The 18,633-nt window shown below is 34.0% G+C and overlaps 1 protein-coding gene across 9 annotated transcripts in view; it reads left to right on the top strand.

Moving 5' to 3' along the window:
• Positions 1 to 1,151: 1,151 nt before the first annotated feature.
• LOC109533697 (myotubularin-related protein 3) overlaps positions 1,152 to 18,633 on the top strand; it is a 25,696-nt gene continuing 8,214 nt past the window's right edge. For 7 of the 9 annotated variants that reach the window (XM_019899078.2, XM_048666741.1, XM_019899081.2 and 4 more), the window contains exons 1-13: positions 1,152 to 1,318; positions 4,771 to 5,062; positions 5,118 to 5,316; positions 5,388 to 5,563; positions 5,619 to 5,862; positions 7,578 to 7,765; positions 7,831 to 8,034; positions 8,097 to 8,205; positions 11,771 to 12,016; positions 12,483 to 12,724; positions 12,921 to 13,571; positions 13,628 to 13,747; positions 15,616 to 15,787. In XM_019899078.2, coding sequence (XP_019754637.2) covers positions 4,776 to 5,062; positions 5,118 to 5,316; positions 5,388 to 5,563; positions 5,619 to 5,862; positions 7,578 to 7,765; positions 7,831 to 8,034; positions 8,097 to 8,205; positions 11,771 to 12,016; positions 12,483 to 12,724; positions 12,921 to 13,571; positions 13,628 to 13,747; positions 15,616 to 15,787 — 2,838 coding nt within the window. In that variant the 5' untranslated portion in view covers positions 1,152 to 1,318; positions 4,771 to 4,775. The other 2 variants (XM_019899080.2, XM_019899079.2) reach the window with 2 other exon arrangements.

Raw genomic sequence — 18,633 nt, forward strand, 5'->3', positions numbered from 1 at the left:
GACATCTTCAAAAAGTAAAAAAAAAATTCTAAATATTTTTCATGTATAATATCCTATACTAAGTACCTAAGTACCACCGTTTTTTCGTATATTTGGAATTTTAGTAAAAAAATTGATTTACAGGCAGTAGAATTATTATTAATTTCTGCTATACGGAAACATATGTTACTTAATTTGACTCGCTGTTTAATAGTCGGTAATATTAGTGAGAAGTTAAAAAAAAATGACAAAAATCACGGATATATCGTTTATTAACCGGGATATGGATTCCAAAATCGATTTCCTAAAGACGTTTTCAAAAAGGGTGTTGAAAACACAAATGTTCATCGGATTCAAACGTTATGTGGAATACCGGGATGTCGTCAGAATCGACTCATAAAACATAAAATGCAGTTTATCGGCAACCTCCAGTTGTTACCAGGAAGTTGAGGCAAGAGTTGTACAATGAAACTGCTTGGATCGGAATACTAATAGGAGCCCCTGCAAGATACAGTTTATGGACTGCCAATTGAAGTGTTTGAAAAATATTGGTTTACAGTGAAATCTGTTGTCTTTACCGAACATGAGGTAAGATTAGGTGAAAATGGACGTTGTACAACCGGTGAGGAGTGAACAATCGACTGCAAACTCGTTTGGTATCAATGAGTCTCAAGACTTTGATCGCAAGTCCTCCCTACGCTCCCTACTTGATGCATCAAGTAATCTTCACTCCATTTTTGATGTGACGACGTGAATTATCTTCATTCATGTCTTGACTCAATAATTCAAAATTTGTGCGAAACTTATTTGTACCTACTCCAGAAACTAGACTTTGTGAAATTTGTTGGACTTGCAACAAGTAATTATTTTAGCACTGTAACAAAACGCAAATATATTAAGGAAATGACTGTAAGTAAATAGTTTCTTAAATTAGAAAAGTATTTAGGAAAAAGTCGATACGCTCTCGCAGACTAGACTACATTTTTTATCTCTACATTTATCAGTTACATTAGAAATTGAATGAATAAGTACCTTTACAATTAATTGTTTTTCTTCATACGTATTTAGTGGGCGTGGTCCCAGTGAAAAACTTTTCTGTTGTTTCATATTTTGTTAAATGCGTTACTAACCCATAGATTGCGCCACTAGATATCACTTCTGACATTGACAAAACCATCGCGTCAGCCATTTTGACTGTCACAAGGTAGATTTATATCTGTTATCTTTTGTGAATAATCGCGATTAAATGCACATTTCATTTATCTAAAAGTTGCAATGAAAAATGGTGTTTTTTGTGTGATAATCTGTGCCTGAGAATCGAGCTGCTCTTAAAAGTAATGTGAGTGTATAACAGTTCTCCATTTTCATCACTTTCACCCATCAACTTGACATTTGTGTTGAACCTTTCCTCTTGAACAAAAATATGCCACAAAAGGACAATATTTTCGACTTATTTCTCGGCTACCGATAAGATTAATTATCTGGCGCCCTGCCAAGGAAGTACCTTGCTTAACGATAAATTCAGTGTAAACATCAATATCAATGTGTAATAGGTAAGCATAGCCTAGAAGCACAACGTCTGAACACAAAATCTTCTCCTTGAACTAGTTTAATAACAAATTAGATGTTGGTGTCAAATGGAAATACAAAACGTATCTTGGAAACATACTATTTATATACAGATTTAGCATGAAATGTATGTAATTATCTGCCCCAAAGCCACATATGTTTTATTGGTATTTGATTATGTTGACAAGTGTTGCAGTTCTTTTGACTACATCTATAAGTGTATTTGAATAATATAAAGGGGCCAAAATGAGTTGCAAATTGTGCATGGTTTTGAATCTTTGCCAAAAATGCTCCGATGAAAGTAAACAAGTTAGCTTGGGAACATTTGATAGCTTTCTATATATTTTTTATGCGAAACACATTTACTTAATTACATTTTCATGTGATGTTCGACAAATTAAACTACAATTAAGGACGGAATATTCTTGTTTTGGCTTTCCTAATATTCAGTCACCTATTGATAGCGGACTTTAATGTACATATAGAAAAACAGTGCGAAATCTAAATGTTTGACCAGGATCACACGAAACCTCTTTTGGTGCTATCCGCTCATAAAACAATAAACATTAAAAAACGCAAATATTTGGACGGATCCTAGCCTCTGAAATTCCTAATACGAATCGATTACCAAAAATAATTTGTGTAATAAATGATTGGCCTGAATCACTGACATCCTATTGAAGCGTTATCAGCCAGTCCCAAAGTAATGCTAAACTTACCGAAAGCTGCATCGTGCCATCTGGAAAGAAAGAAAAAATATTAGTCCAACTTAGTCCAAACCTTTAAGTTATTATATTTGAATAAAAAAAACGAAATAGAGAACGCAGTAAAACGTCAGTTAAGTCCGCTACTCAGTCACAAGCTGAGGGTGATTAATAATCCTTCTTACCAGCTTTCTGCAAGCTGGCGCTCCATTCTCCATTTTCTGCCCATTAATGCTCAAAAAGCACACACTACACTTGAACACACAATTAATATCCACACGAAGTTGAAAATACATGTGGATTGAATTCAAAGTTGAAAATACATGTGGATTAAATTCAGCCACGATGATCTATAGCGCTTGCCCAATTGGTCCATATTTCCAGTTTGTGAGCAAGGAACCAAATAGGGCTCGGATCGAACTCGAATAATTCGAGTATTCGAATATTCAAAAAGCGAATAATTACGTCTAGTCAAAACTCGAATATTCGAATAATCGAATACTCGAATACTCGAATGCTCGAATACTCGAAAACACCAACATTATAAAACTCACAAGGTGCAAATATCTTTATATGCACTTTGTATACTTTTATAAAATAAATGATTCATATTCTACAAGGATTTAAACAAATACCCATATATTTACAAGCAAATGAACATAATTATTATTTATCACATTTACCCTCCTGCAAATGAATATAAAATTACGTGTCTGTGGTCTGATGACTGTTGCGCGATGTTACAATTAATGTCCCGACAAAGGCGCTTTTTTATCCGTTGCGGCTAGTTGCCAAAAATGATATGAGATAACGATTTTTGTTCTTGGAAAACGAATAGTCGAGTATTCGAATACTCGAATATTCAAATACTCGGTTATTCGAATAATCGTTAGATATTCGAGTATTTGGGCAGAAATACCGATTGGGTCGATAGCCTTTTTCTGTAGGAAATAAAGATTATTTATATATTATATATATCGAGTATTCGAATAAACCACTAAACGAGTATTCAAATTTCAGATTTTTAAAAATTCCGAGCACTAGAACCAAATACCTATTTCGCCGGTTGTCCATATTAAACTGAACTAAATGTGCGATATCAATGTGTTTTTCCCATTTAAAACCCACCGAGCTACATAACTTACATGATGATATAATCATTTTCCTGCTCGCCCTTCGGATAACTCATTCTTTTGCTGTTTGATGTCCGTTTTTCATTATTTACAATTTTGTAGAAATTTACAAGTCTCGATCGAACCGATTTGGATGTTTGCTATAAACAAAGTAGCTTTCTCAGCCAAAGATGAACAAGCCGTTCATGCGACGACTTTTCTATGCACAATTAAAAACTAGCTCTCTGATCAGTCGCCCAAGTGGAAAACAACTTTTTATAAAACTTTAGGTCGCTTCAATTTGATATGTTGTCAGAGGCTGCACAATTATTAGCAGATCCAAACGTAGTCACTAATGCCAAAATACAGGATTCAAAAACGATGCGATGATTTATGAATGCTTCACTTTTACTGCCCTATTAAAAGCGGCGGCATATTTAACTTGATTTTCACACGAGCTCTTGGATCAGACTTGTTCCATTTTTGTAAAACTTTTAGTTCATGAAGCTTGATATGTCATGCAAAAGCTGCCTAAAGAACAAATTCAGATTCAAGCCAGATCATGTCTTATGAATGATTTCCTCTCCTCGCATCATTGAAAGTGACGGAAAAGTTAACTTGATTTTCACAGGAGCTCTCAGATCAGAGTTTAGCTCGCTCCATTTTTATGAAACTTGCAGTTTGTGGCTGATTTTCAAAAGTGGCCTAAAGAGCGAATTCAGATTCCAGCCAGATTATGATTGATGAATAATTTCCTCTGCTCAAATTTATTCATGTTTCAGTGTACTTTATGTCAGAAGAATTTCAGGGCAAAACAAAATTTACATTTTAATTTAAAATCACATACCGCAATCTGAAAGGGTAAGTTAAATAGGAAAACAAATACAGTTAGTTGCACGTATACAGGGTGGCTCATTTTAAAAGAACCAGACAAATAGCTCGTAAATTACAGCAAATACAAGAAAATGTTTTATACAAATGTTCTGTAATTGCTAGGGGAAAATCCAAGGGTGATATCAACTTTTTTATAGATGGTGCTGTTAACGTCAGGTGGAGAACAACTTTTTGTTTATGGATTTAAAAATAAAACCTGAACTTTGTATTTTTTATTTTCTGCAGTTTACATAATTTTAATTTGCTATCAACTGTGTTGTCTCGTGGCTAGCATGCATATCCCGTAAAAATAATACAAATAATAGAAAATACTATACTTTTTAGATCAACTCTTTAGGAATTCCTCTTCTGTTGGATTTGAGGATTCCATTTGCGTGAACTGTTTGAAAAGTTTATCGAATATTCATGTTAAGTTTCTAAATGTATTTTCCATCTCCCATATTTAACTACTATAGTCAACTCCATAAAAAGCATAATGTATAGTGGGGTAATGTGACTAATTTGATTTTCAGCTAAGATGGACACTGTAGATCAGCCGAACTCTATTTGTCACGTTCAGTCAATCCACATGTACCCTTTGCCACCGGTTGAAGCCCAAAAAGCAATGCCTTTTGGCTTGCTGGTTGGTGAAATGGTTCTTCATTCAGGAACCTCTGTGGATGGGTTAATATTTGCGACCAATTATCGACTCTATTTGCAAAATGGAGAAAATCAATATCACATCCCATTGGGGATGATTGAAATCATTGAGATTCGGGAGCTTTTTTATCTACAACTTTATTGCAAGGACGCTCGAACATATAAGTGAGTGCGATTGAGAGAGCTTCGATTTTGGCACTTACATTTCGATTCATTTTAGATGTACCTTTGAAAATAATGAAAGCGCCTTGGACTGGTATAATGAAGTATCTAAAGCCATCGAGCCCCCTCGTCACCTTGAGCAACTTTTCGCGTTCTGTCACTGCGCTTGGGCTAAAGAAAAAGGAGGAAATGAAACCGCTTTGAAAGTGGCTTGTCAGAAGAAATATACATTCGATAAGAACATGTTTGAAAATGAGGCAAGTTTCACTCTCTGTTTCACTTATTGTACCAAATTTTGACAAAACTAATGTTTGTTGTAACATTGCAGATGTACAGAATGCAATTTCAAGGCGATTCGTGGCGAATTACAAAAGCCAACGAGAATTTCAAGATATGCCCCACATACCCGCCCTACCTGTTAGTTCCGTCGTGTATAAACGATGAAATGTTGGAAAGCGTGGCGAAGTTTAGAAGCTCTAGGCGTATTCCTGTTGCAGTTTGGCGGTTAGTATCATGAGGCAAGTGTTTTACTTAGATGATAGATTCAAAACCATTACAGACACACGAAAAATGGGGCAGTTATAGCACGATGCAGCCAACCGGAAGTTGGATGGTTCGGATGGAGATCTAGTGATGATGAGGATTTACTCAAGGCCATTTCCGATGCCTGCAATTTCGATCGAAATCTACCAACAAATAGTAGCAGCAGCGATAGAGAATCGACACTATCCAATTCGCCTGGATCACTACATTCGGATGAGTCATTACAGATCACTGGCGAAGTTATACAGCAGGAGAAGAAGGTAAATATGATTGCTCGTGCTGAGATTGGGAGCTTTTTTGTAAAAAAATTGCGGTGCTTAGACGAGGTAAGCATCACAAAATGCATAACTCAAAATAAATCACTTAATACCCGCTGTTTTCAATTTTTATTTATTTTCACAACTCATCCTAAAGAAAGGTTTTTGGAATAATAATTTCAAAGTAGAAGTAATGTACAAACACATTTAAGACTCCCGTTATTCACATTTAGTCATACGGATACTCCTAAACTGCTTCTTCCAGTAGCTTAAGGCTTATAGAAATAATTTCGGTTGGTTTACTCAAACAGTACCAATATGTCTTCGAGTAAGATAATTATTTTAAACTTGGAAGCAAATAATAATATCAATCGGTAAAAGTTAGTGAGCGATATTTTAAATAAGAAATTGAACTAAATAGTTGAATGATAAAACGGATGTCTACAACAAAATAATAAAATTACATCTGAGGGAATACTGTCAATTCTATAGTTTTTGAGTTGTTCTGTAAAGAAGAACTTTCAACGGCTGGTTGGATCGTAGGCAATTTTGCAAAAATGCAACTAACTTACTGACAATTAAATATTCGGACGCACTTTAATACAACTATACTAAGGCAAAGTTTAATAATAAGTAACATCACATTTCGGTTTTGACCGGCTTTTATACGTTTTGCCTTTGAATAGACTGGAGTCTGGCAATATTTTGGTGTGTGCGAATTCCAAATTTCAGTTGTTTTTGCTTTTAATCCCAGAACTGTTTGCTGAGAATGGTTACGCAACTATTTCTTCATTTGATGCCATAAAGTTTCTGCAACATTCAAGTCCGAACTGCTTAAGAGCCACGATAAAACTTTGAAATTATGATTTCCAAACCACTTTTCGGGGCTTTAGCTGTGTGAAATATGCAATTCTTATTTCCAAAATGTTCTACAGTTGGACTTCAACTTCTTGATAAAATTTGTTGGTATTTTTCTGCATTTACGGTTCCATCAACACACTCATATTTGCTACCCATATCTAGCATTTACTCCCCATATCTAACCTTTTAGAGATATTTTGCAGTGCGCTTTAGACAGTCTTAATGAAAGGCCTCTGATTTTGTTCAAATTACCCTTTTCCGAAAATCACCTACGCATAAGCCAAATTTTGATTCCTCACTAATAATATCGTTACTCTACATTTTCGTAGTCAGGATATCTTAGATTTGGCCCAATCCAAACGTTTTTCATTTTGCATAGCTATAAATTGCTTGAGAGCTTGAATTTATCGTAAGGTGCCTCTTCTGTTGGATATGCGGATCTTTACAAGCACACAACGTTCCCTTTCAGGAAATAATACTGGATCGACCTGAACTTTTACTGCTAACATCAATACTTCCAGTCTCCCGGAACTTTTTTTTATATAAAACTAAGCGTTAACATCTTACTGTATGATAGGTAACTTGTATGAGTACTTGAAAAAAATATTTAAATTAAACATTATGATTATTCAATTGGAATTTTGGGCGTCGTTCGATAAAGCTGATGATAAATAGTTGTTAGAGCTCGTATGTACTTAATATATTATTTCGTTTGTTGACAGTAAAAAAAACTATTTTTATCATCCAACATATTTTTTTCACACATAACATACTATTTTATTTTCGCTTTTGTTCGCGTTATCGAGGATTTTCACTCTAGAACTTAACATTAAGGATTCGCTTTTTTCTTTTTTCAGTTGCTTATAATGGATGCACGTTCTTATACCACAGCTGTGGCGAACAGGGCCAGGGGAGGTGGATGTGAATGTCCAGAGTACTATCCCAACTGCGAAATTCAGTTTATGAATTTAGCGAATATACATTCCATCCGTAAAAGTTTTCACGCTTTGAGACAACTTTGTATGTCATCGGCTGAGCAGCCGAAGTAAGAAGAGATCTTGCCGATTGTGATTGAAGCGAAATTAATTGTTCTTTTCTGTGCACTTTCAGTTGGTTCAGCCTTTTAGAGGGAACTCGTTGGTTGTCGCACATGTCGGGATTAATGAAATCGGCAGTGATTTTGTCCACGGCAGTGGAGAGAGATGGCAGGCCCGTTTTGGTTCACTGTTCTGATGGGTGGGACAGAACGCCGCAAATTGTTGCATTGGCCGAACTGTTGTTGGATCCTTACTATCGCACTGTTGATGGATTTCGGTAAGAGTATGCGCAACTTTTGATCAGCATTAACCTTTTTAATAATAATTTTCGTTTCTTAGAGTGTTAATTGAACGAGAGTGGCTTGCTTTTGGCCATAAGTTTGCTGACCGATGCGGCCACTCTGGCGGAAGTGCCGATTTAAATGAAAGGTGTCCAGTATTTTTACAGGTGAGTTCTATCATATAGTGCAAGTATTTGTTACGGCTAACGTTCGAATTGATGTTAATCTCTCAATATTACCCAGTCAATATTGTATTAACTTTTAACTAATGTCGAGATTAGCCAGGTTCGAAGTTTAACTGTAACGAATATCGTGGGTTTAAAGCTAACAGTGATCAAGTCCAAAATTGCCGTATATGTGTTTGTTGAGCAAGTAATTTAAAAAATAATATATTTGTCTCCAAAAACTGAAGTCCCCAATGACACACAAACAGGTCCACTAAAATATGTTTTTAATGACCCAAGTTTCCAAAAAGATTCTGGTATAATTTTTGGGTCGGTTTAAAAGTATCACCAACAATTTATATTTTAGACTTGGTCAATTTTTGCTAGAAGCCCATATGTTTTATAGAAAATTTCCATTTGATTAAGGCTGATTTGTATTTTCAAAACCTTTTCCTGGTTATTTCGCCTCAAATTTTTGTCTTCAAAAAGCAGAATTTCCCCACGTCTTCTATTACAACTTTTTAGAGTGCTCTTATTTCACATTAAAAAAAACCAACGGAAGAAGTGGTTTTGAAAATATATATTTTATGTTGTATTTGTTTACCTGTCAAGTTGTACAGTTGTAAGGTTGGCAAAATTGGTCATTTTTATCGGTTATTTCGGAAACCGTACCAGATATCAAAAACTACTAGAGAAGTGAGTCCGATTTTGGAAAAACAAAAAGTTGTGATTTTTTTGAAAAGTTTTGATTTGTTTCTAAGATACAAGGTCAAACTGAGAACTAGCTCATTTCAACTTTCCTCTTTAGCTCCTTTGTTTCCAAAAATATTTTTAAAATGTTAATATATTTTTAATATTGAGCAAAATGTTTTTATTTGAATATTTCCGGAATTAGCCGGAATTTTCAAACTTTATAACACCATTTTGTGCAGCTCAACATGTGCAATTTTGTAATTTATTCGACTTCGTATCTCTTACTGTTTGCGAGATCCCAATGCTTACACCTCGAAATTGTAAGACCCTGTATTCAGGTAGGGACCGGAGTTCGTGGTGGTTTAATGATTGCGAGTCCTAACAACTACATATATGTTCGGACAATGAGGAGAAAATAAACTATTTATATTTGCTTTAAATATATTTTTTTTATCTACTGAAAAATGAATTAATTATCCCTTTACGCAGCATAAAAGCTGACAATAAAAACACATTTTTTTATTCTGCTTTTTCTCTGTGGCAAATTAGCAAACATGTAACAAACTTACTGATAAATAAATATTCGGTCGCACTTTAATACAACTAAATATATTAAGGCGAAGTTTAATAAGAAGTAACATCACCATTCGGTTTTTTGCTTCTTTTGCCTTTGAATCCACTAAAGTCTGGCAATATTCTGGTGCGAGCGAATTCCAAATTTCATTTGATTTTGCTTTTAATCCCGACATTTTTCGCTGAGGATCGTTACGCAATGATTTCTTCATTTGATGCCATAAAGTTTCAGAGAGCTAGAGAGCCACGGTAACACTGAAATTATGATCTCCAAACCACTTTTTTTTTAAGCTGCGTGAAAAAGCAATGCAATTTTTAATTCCGAATTATTGTTTCATAGTTTGAATTTAAGTTCTTTATTCATATTAAGCGTTTGTGAGTGTGCCATGGATGGCCCGGACTTATTGTTAGTAAAAATAAATAGGGATTGAAAATTCGGAGTGTGTTTTCGATTTGTGCAGAGCTCGTTTGTTGCTTGTATTAGTGCTTCTGTTACTGTTTGTTAGAAATTTTTACGAAGAAACTTTTTAGAAGAAATCTGTTATGTTACATTGTTAGAAAAAATAAATAGGGATTGAAAATCCGGATTCTTACTCGAAACATCAATAAAAACTTACAATGAAGGCACATCGTCGGAGGAACAATCACTTTTATTTTATTTAATTTTTCTCTGTTCTGTTGTGTAACGCATCCTTATTGTTTGTTTTTACTTCATGATTGCTATCGTCTTCAGTTACTTTTAAGTTTAAATCGTCCATTTTATACATTTTGCTCAAATTGTATCTTTGTATTATATTCGTCCAGCTTCGTTTCATTTAAACATCATTTTGTGCAGAATTGAATATAGTTCCGCATGCTGGTTGATCATTCGTGTTCGAGTGGACGGTCTCAGTTGTGTAAATACTCTTTATTTTTCGTTCGTTCGGGGGGCGAGTTCAGGATGTTGAATGGTACCGAACCAACATGGTTTGATTCAGTTTACTAATTAATTTAATTCTCACTTTTGACTTATTTTTTGTCCAGAATATGCCGATTTTTTGTAGCATTTATTTTTTTCTCTCTTCTGAAGAGATAAAAGCTCTTTTCTTGCAAAGAATGACGCCAATTTTGACTCATTTTTAGACATTTGGTTCTATTTATGTTGATCAATTTAAAATATGAATTAATTTATTAGGGTAATCATAGACCGTATAAATAATATTTTTAATATTAGCTAAATGTATTTAGGGAAATATAACTATTTAGTAGTATGTAAAAGTATTCAACAAACATTATTTCTTAGAACTGGTGAGAAAACAATTGTTTAATTGTTATCGAAGACAAGTTAAAAGTTATGGCAAGCATGTTATTTATTTCCTCTCCAATATTTAAATTTCACTGTTTGGTTTTTATAAATAATTAATGAATTATGAATAGTGAAGAAACAACATTATGATGATAGTGGAAAATACATGATCAAAGAATAAAGAAGAAAAAAAGAAAAGAAGCATAATGATTATTTCCAATACAAAAAAATAATTCTTGGGGTTTTTTATCGCATTTAGTTAATTAATTTAATAAATGCCACTATACAAACGCAAGATCTTATATGCTGTATTTGACCCGCATTTTCTTTTGCACATTTACCGCTGGTGGTACGATTGGTACCACCGACGACCTTTTGTCTACATCTCGTTTCTTAATTCAAATTTATGTATGTGCTCTTTATTGTACTGTCTTATGTCTTTTCAGATATTTCTGGAGATATCTTTGTTGATAACTCTTATTTTTTAAGTACTGGGTTGTTGCGATTCAATTTTTTTTGTTGCTCTATTAGTGATTTGGTGTGGGGGTGGATTTCGTTCACTTTTTCAGGTTTTGTGCAGAGCTCTTTTGTTGCTTCTATTAGTGCTTCTGTTGTTATTTTTTTTAGCTCGTTGATGTCTCCTGTCTGTGTATTTTCTAGCGCTTTTGTTATAGTATTTTCGAACTTTGTTGGGTTTTCTAGGTCCTGCCCCAGAATTGAGGTAGTTGGGGAAATCTATGAGCTCGCGTAGAAAGATTTGCTATTCCTGAAGTAGATCTATATTCTGCCGGGATCGCAAAAGAGTATCTACCCGCTTCCGCATACTGCAAATAATACTAGTATATCACATATAATAACAATATCATGAACGTTATGAATAATTTTTAAAGAATTGACATGAGGGATCAATTTTGTCACCCTGCATCTGAAAAACTAAAGCGTTTTGCAAATATGTATAGTTACATGCCGTCCAACTTAAAAGATTATATTTTTGACTGTTCAATAACTTTTTTTCAGTGGCTTGACTGTATTCATCAACTCATCAGGCAGTTTCCCGTGTCGTTTGAGTTCTCTCATAACTATCTAATCAAACTCGCGCAGCACACATTTTCTAATTTATATGGCACCTTCCTTTGCAACACCCACAAGCAAAGATCAAAAATTGTACACGGAAGAACGTTTTCAGTATGGGACCTATTAAGTTCGTCCAGCTTTAAAAATCATCTTTATGCGCCTACACAAAGTACAACAACGGCCAATAGGGTAAGTTTTCAATTAACTTTAAAGCTCTGTATCAGTAAATTATACATACTCAGTAGATTATGCCTCTTTAGGTCTGTGGGGTTATCGGTCAATAGGTGGTGACAAAAAATGTAACACTATTTTTTATGGGCCGACGTTCGACTATATTCAAGTCATGCTCAGGGCTCTAAAATTGAAAACAAAGGGGTTTCAGCTCTAAATTCAGCGAAATGAAACTTTCTGAAGTTGGTCACAGGGTTGTCATTGGGACACAATCACAATCGTAAGTAAAATAAAACATGACAAACAAGATCATAAAATCGAAACATCCAACACTAATTCAAAGAAAATAAAAAATAGTGTTTCATTTTTTGCCACCATCTATTGACCGATACACCGACAGACCTAAAGAGGCACTATTTACTGATTATCATCACGGTCACTAATTAACCACAACATCATTATACATACTGCTTTTTTAAATTAGGTTTTATGGCCGAAAACCCATATACGAGACCTAAGGCTTTGGTCGGAAGTATATTTGGGTTCTCTAGAAGCAAATTTTAATCCAGAGGAGGGTTCTGGAGGTGCTTGTCCGGGACCTCCTGATATGAACGGGCACATTAACATGTCCAAAACGAGATCTTATGGCGATTTATTGAATGGTGACGCTTGTCATGTATTGTATGGAGGTAGACGAAGCAGTGATCCCAGTATTAATAGAGAGTTGTAAGTGCTTAATTGATAAACGCATGATTTGTACTCTATTTGATTAACAATATTTTGTTGTTTTTTAAAGCTTCTTTATTCCCAAGTTGAAATTATCTTAGGTATTATTCAAGTATTTATAATTAGGCTCATAACGGCAAATACGTGTTTTAATTTTGCAGACGCTAATTTACAAATAAAAAATTGTATTTTTTAGAAAACTTGTCCCACATGGAAATGGAGCAACTGACACAATAAATAACACTGACGTTGCTAATGGTCATCACAATCATAACGAATCTACAAACGACAATATTCCAGATTTTCTACCCAGCGACATGGAAGATAATGCACCCGATTGCGAGCAAGATTGTATTTTCAGAATCGATGCAAATCCCACACCGCTAACTGACGATCAAATAGACGGTCTTAGTTTCGATTGTGGCTACATGCAACCAAAGGAGATAAATTCCGAAACGAATCGGAACGAAACTGACGAATTATCTCAAACTACCAATGAGATGACTCTAAATACTCAAGAAAATGTCACAAATAGTATGGCGAGCATTTTTTTAGCAGATAGCCGGGTAGATTCGAAAGAGAATGCGATGGCTTTTGGAAGTGAGGCGGAATCTACACTTAGTGAAAGAGGGTCTGAAACTGAAAACAATTTGGGTGACGAAGAATTTTTGGAAAACAATATTTCACCTGCTAGTGGGGAAGAACAGGATCATAACAATTGTATAAATAGTAGAGACATTGAAAATGACTTGTGTAGAGCAAGTGAACAAGTCGAGAGATTATTGAGCTTGGAACCATCTGTAGAGACCAGTACTGAAACTCTCGTCTCAGACCAACTGGTTCCCGGGTAAGTTTCCAATAGTAGTTTAATGTTTGATGTATAAACATATTTTTATTTTATAGTTCATCGCCTAATGAGTACAATGGTTTTGAAAAAATTCGTAGTCCTATCGATATAATAGATGGAGGAGAAGACTGTAAAATCTGTGTGGATGGAGAAAATGTTACTAACGGAAATTCTGCGTGAGTAGAAAACATTGATTTCGTAAAGTAAAAGTAGCCTTCGATGTACAGTAGAACCTTGATTATTCGTCACTTTTTTGTCTCATTGCTTGGTTTATTCGACGTGTATGTACAGGGTGTCCCAACGATAAGGTAAAGTAAGTTTACTCTTAACTGATATTATTTGTTTCAAAATTCTCATCGTAATATTGTAAAGGTACTAAACGCGCAGATTTTAAAAATATTCACATTAGACTCACACATCACACACAACATCAAGAGTGCGTAACAGAAGTTATAGACGCGTAGTAATAATTTTTTCTAAGAGAACACCCTATATACATATTACTGTGTTTTATTTTTGAACTCTTATGTAAATCCCAGTTTTGAACAGAAAAATAGAGTCCCTTTTACGTATGGAAAGTATGGATTATTTCCTAAAATAGGAGAGCTATAACAAAATGATTAATACAAAAATTGAAACGTTCTTGTCAGTCTGTTTACATAAAGAAAACATTAGTATACAGGATCTGTCAAAAAGCTACGGCAATGCAAAGTTCCTAATTATTAAATGGAACACCCTGTACGTTAGTCAATAATTGAATTATCCTCGACATTCTAAACAAAAATTGTACAATACATTATGTGCTTAAATTTAACCGTCGTGAAGATATCGAGTTGTTAAAATTGTTTTGGCTGTAACTCTCTAAATTATTAGATTCAGTGTTTTTAATTTTGCACAAACGGCGGAAGAAAATAGACAGAATTTATAAAGACGATTACTTTTTGATTCTCAGGATTAAATTGAAATTTCAAGTTTATTTCGAAGAATACCGACAATTTCGTGACTTGTTCTATCTTGCAACTCTTCAATATTTAGCGGCCTATTTTTGTAAACGGCATTTTTAGTATGACCCCACAGAAAAAAGTCAAGTTGCGTCAAATCCGGATACCGAGCTGGCCATTCAATTGTCCCGTGCGACTAATCCATTTATCAGGAAATGTTTCTTGAGATATGGAGATAATGGGTACTTCGTGTCCAAAATCCCATCATTAATATTTCAATACGCACAGTTTCAATTAAACGTGCCTTTTTAAAGCTCAAATAATTCACAAAATTCATATAAAACAAATTTTTGACTTTCGTGTCAATTACAGATTAACTGTAATTAGAGCAAAGGAATGACTGGGTGTTGTTATAATGACCTAAACTTTTTAAGGTAACTTGATCAGTGTTTTTATATTTTATTAAATAATTTGGGGAATTACATCAAAAACGATTAAAATCTCCAAAACGATTAAATTTAAACATGTAATGTGTTATACGATTTTTCTTCGCCCACATTCGTTTTATGGCGCTTTCAACCTTTGACGAATAATTGAAGTTTTACTGAAATCGCTTTTTTGCTTAATATTGCAATATTTCAATTATACTATCATTATCAATTTTGTGCGTCTTATACAGAGTTTTCCACTTGAGCGAAATAGTTTAATGACGTCAAATCGGTTCGAGGCAGGCCAAATGATCGCGTTTCATTAATTTTGCGGCCTGAACACACATGTGAAAAAACAAGTACCTACATTTTCCTAAATTAACTCCCCAATAAAATATGTTTCTATCACGATACAATATGTTTCGTTTCTCTAATTATGCGACAAAAACATTTCCGAAATACTGATTTTTTGTCAACATATAAAAATATGTTGTTATTTATTACAGCCACCGTAAATATTCTAGTAGCTACAGAATTGTGCAATCAATATACATATACATGTTTTGGATCAAATAAATATTCTAATGAACTCAGTATCCAACCATGTAAAACATATGCTTTTGATTAATTGTTATTAATTTTAGTTGTACAGGAGGTTTTTACTTTTATTCATAGGACTGAAAGTACAGGAATACCTGGCTTAAATGGATGGGATGGCGCCTGTATGCAAAGTCACACCCATAAATACAGAAGGCGAGCATCTAATTGCCAACTAGGTGAAGATGGTTTGATACCTATAAGATCACCAATAGAAGAACGATTGGATCAGATTGTAGAGGAACATAGGGTAAGCTTGGAAAATCATTTATAAGCCGAAACAGAAATGGTGAAGTGGATTCAAATTACAATAGGCATAATGACAGTATAAAAGCATCAAAGAATAATTGGTTTTAGGGAAAAGTTGAAAGGATTCTAAAAAAATACTAATTGTTAATGTAAATATTGGAATCAATAAGATTTTTATTGAAATAAAAGCGTAAAATACTGTACTCGGGCATATTGACTGAGGCACCAATCAGAGCGCACGACGTGACGCATTCGTAAATAATCCCCGCGTGTGTTCCGTGTCCCTTAATTGTTATGGCAGTCGTTCGTTCTGCATGAATTTATTGATGGTTTTGTTCTAAATAACAGAATTTAACATTCATCAACGATGGAACAATGATTTATTAAGATGAACAGCTCTAACTTGTCCAGAGTTGATACGTTCGGGTACAATTTCTTCATCATCAAAAGCTTTCTATGCTTTTTTGAGCGGAAGACATCTAATTAATTACATTTTCATGCGAAGTTGGACACACTAAATTTCAATTAAGAGTAGAATATTCTTGCTTTGGCATTTGTAATACTTCAGTCACCTATTGACTAATCTATATGTCATTGACCATTGTGTAAAGTACTCCCCACCAATTGCTAGTATGTGTTTGATAACCACCAAGCAACTGACGATTTTCGTTTCATATAAATTAATTAACAAAAAATCAGGTAAAAATCAAAGTAAATACATATTGTAATTTTTCTTTTCTAATGCTTAAATATTCAATAGGCTACCATCAAACCAACCAAGGAAATCAAACATGTGTTAATTTCAAAATACTACTTAATAACAAAGTTGAAATTCGATTTTCAAATGTTAATAATATTTGCTAAACATTTTAAATATTTTTTTTGTATTCTCCAAGTGATCCAATATAACGCCTTAAAAGGAATGACGCCAATTTTGAATCACCATGTATAGAAAAACAGCGAGAAATCTACGGTAAAAAATACAAATATTCAGTCAGATCTCAGCTCCTGAAAATCCCCAACATGAATTGATTGGTAAAAAGAAATTGTTTAATTTTGAAATATAGGAAAACAGAGCGAAATTACCTAAACTTACCGAAAGCTGAATCGTGCCACCTGGAAAGAAAGACAAATCTTTTGTAGTATAACAGAAGCTTAGTCCAAACCCAAGTTATTATACATATTTGGATAAAAAAAACGAAAAGAGAACTCAATAAAACTTCATTTGGTTCTCGAAAAACTAAACTCAGTTAAAGCTAAACGATTTATAGATTAATAATCCTTACCAACTTTCTGTAAGCTGGCGTCTCATGGCCCCATTTTCTGCCAATTAATCTTCAAAAAGCACACACTACACTTGATCATACAATTGAATATCGACACATGAAGTTGAAAATAAATGTGTATTAAATTCAAATAAGGTGACCGCCCCCACTTGCATAAGTGGAACCAAATCGGTCCATATTTCCCGTTTATGAGCAAAGAACCGAAGACCTATTTCACCCGTTGCCCATAATAAACTGAACTAAATGTGCGATATTAATGTTTTTATCCCGTTCAAAACGCACCGAGCTACAGAATTTATATGATGATATAATCGTTTGCCTGCTCGCCCTTTGTATGACTCATTCATTTGCTGTTCGATTTCACTTTTTTATTATTGACAATTTTGAAGAAATTACAGTTCTCGATCGGACCGGTTTGGATATTTGCTGAAAACAAAATTGCTTTTTCGGCCAAATGTAAGCAAGCCGTTCGGCGAGTTTTGAATGCACAATTAAATGCTAGTGCTGCGATTCTCTATGACATTTAAAGCGCTGTAAAGAATGTAACTGCTTGATCTCGAGAAATGTATGAACAATGGACTTCTGTATTGCTGTATAGGACCTTACAGCGATGTAAGTTCGGCTTACATCGCTATATATATACAGGCTGGACCTGTGTGAGCCAAACCTCAATAAGGATCAGTATTGCATAATTTCAGGCTGATGAAATTTTTGTTACTGGATAATAGACTGAATCTGTGTATATGTATGACTTGCCTGTAGTGTCGCCTTTTGTAGAATTCATTGATATAATTATTTACTCACGTCTTACACCAATTTTTACTTATTTGATTGTTATTTTATATTAGTCCAATATATGATAATAAATAATACCAAAGTGCAATATTTTTGAACTGTAATCTTCTTTCTTCAGTTATCCCTCTGTCTTTAGGAGCGTCAACAAAGTTATTCTTGCCTGATTTGTTGCTTTTGCGTGCCACATAATGATAAATAATTTTTCAAAATGCAAAATGTTGGTTATGTCAACTTACATTTTATCAGACGCTCCATTTTTATGAAACTGAGTTCCTGTGACTTGATATGTTTTGCAAAAGCGGCCTAAAGATCAACTTCACATTCAAGCCTGATTTCATCTGCTCGTATCATTGAAAGCGACGCATAGTGGAGTATTGATATTCAGTTCGGATCAAAATTGTTTTTTAATCAGATATTTCTTTAAATCGCTTTAAATTAAAAGCGGATCATATAATAAGATCAATTTTTATATTTTAAAGGATGAACAGTTACTTGCATTATACAGGATTAGACAAACATATTTAATTGGCAACAGCTAAATATTTAAGAGAGGATTGGGAGCATTTTTTTACAATCTTACCTACGTCGAAATTTTTAAGTATACTATCCAATAATTAGTTTAAAGTCTTCCTCTCAAAGGCCTAGCTTTCATATGTTAAATGAAAATAACATGTTTTTTTATCTAATGTTTAAATTGCCTGCATTTTAAAAACTAAATAAAAACATGTTATTTCTTTTTATTTAAAATAGATTGTTTGAAACTGAG

This window comes from Dendroctonus ponderosae, unplaced genomic scaffold (genome assembly GCF_020466585.1).
Source record: "Dendroctonus ponderosae isolate FM_Combo_2020 unplaced genomic scaffold, Dpon_F_20191213v2 Dpon_F_20191213_5, whole genome shotgun sequence".
Classification (NCBI taxonomy): Eukaryota; Metazoa; Arthropoda; class Insecta; order Coleoptera; family Curculionidae; genus Dendroctonus; species Dendroctonus ponderosae.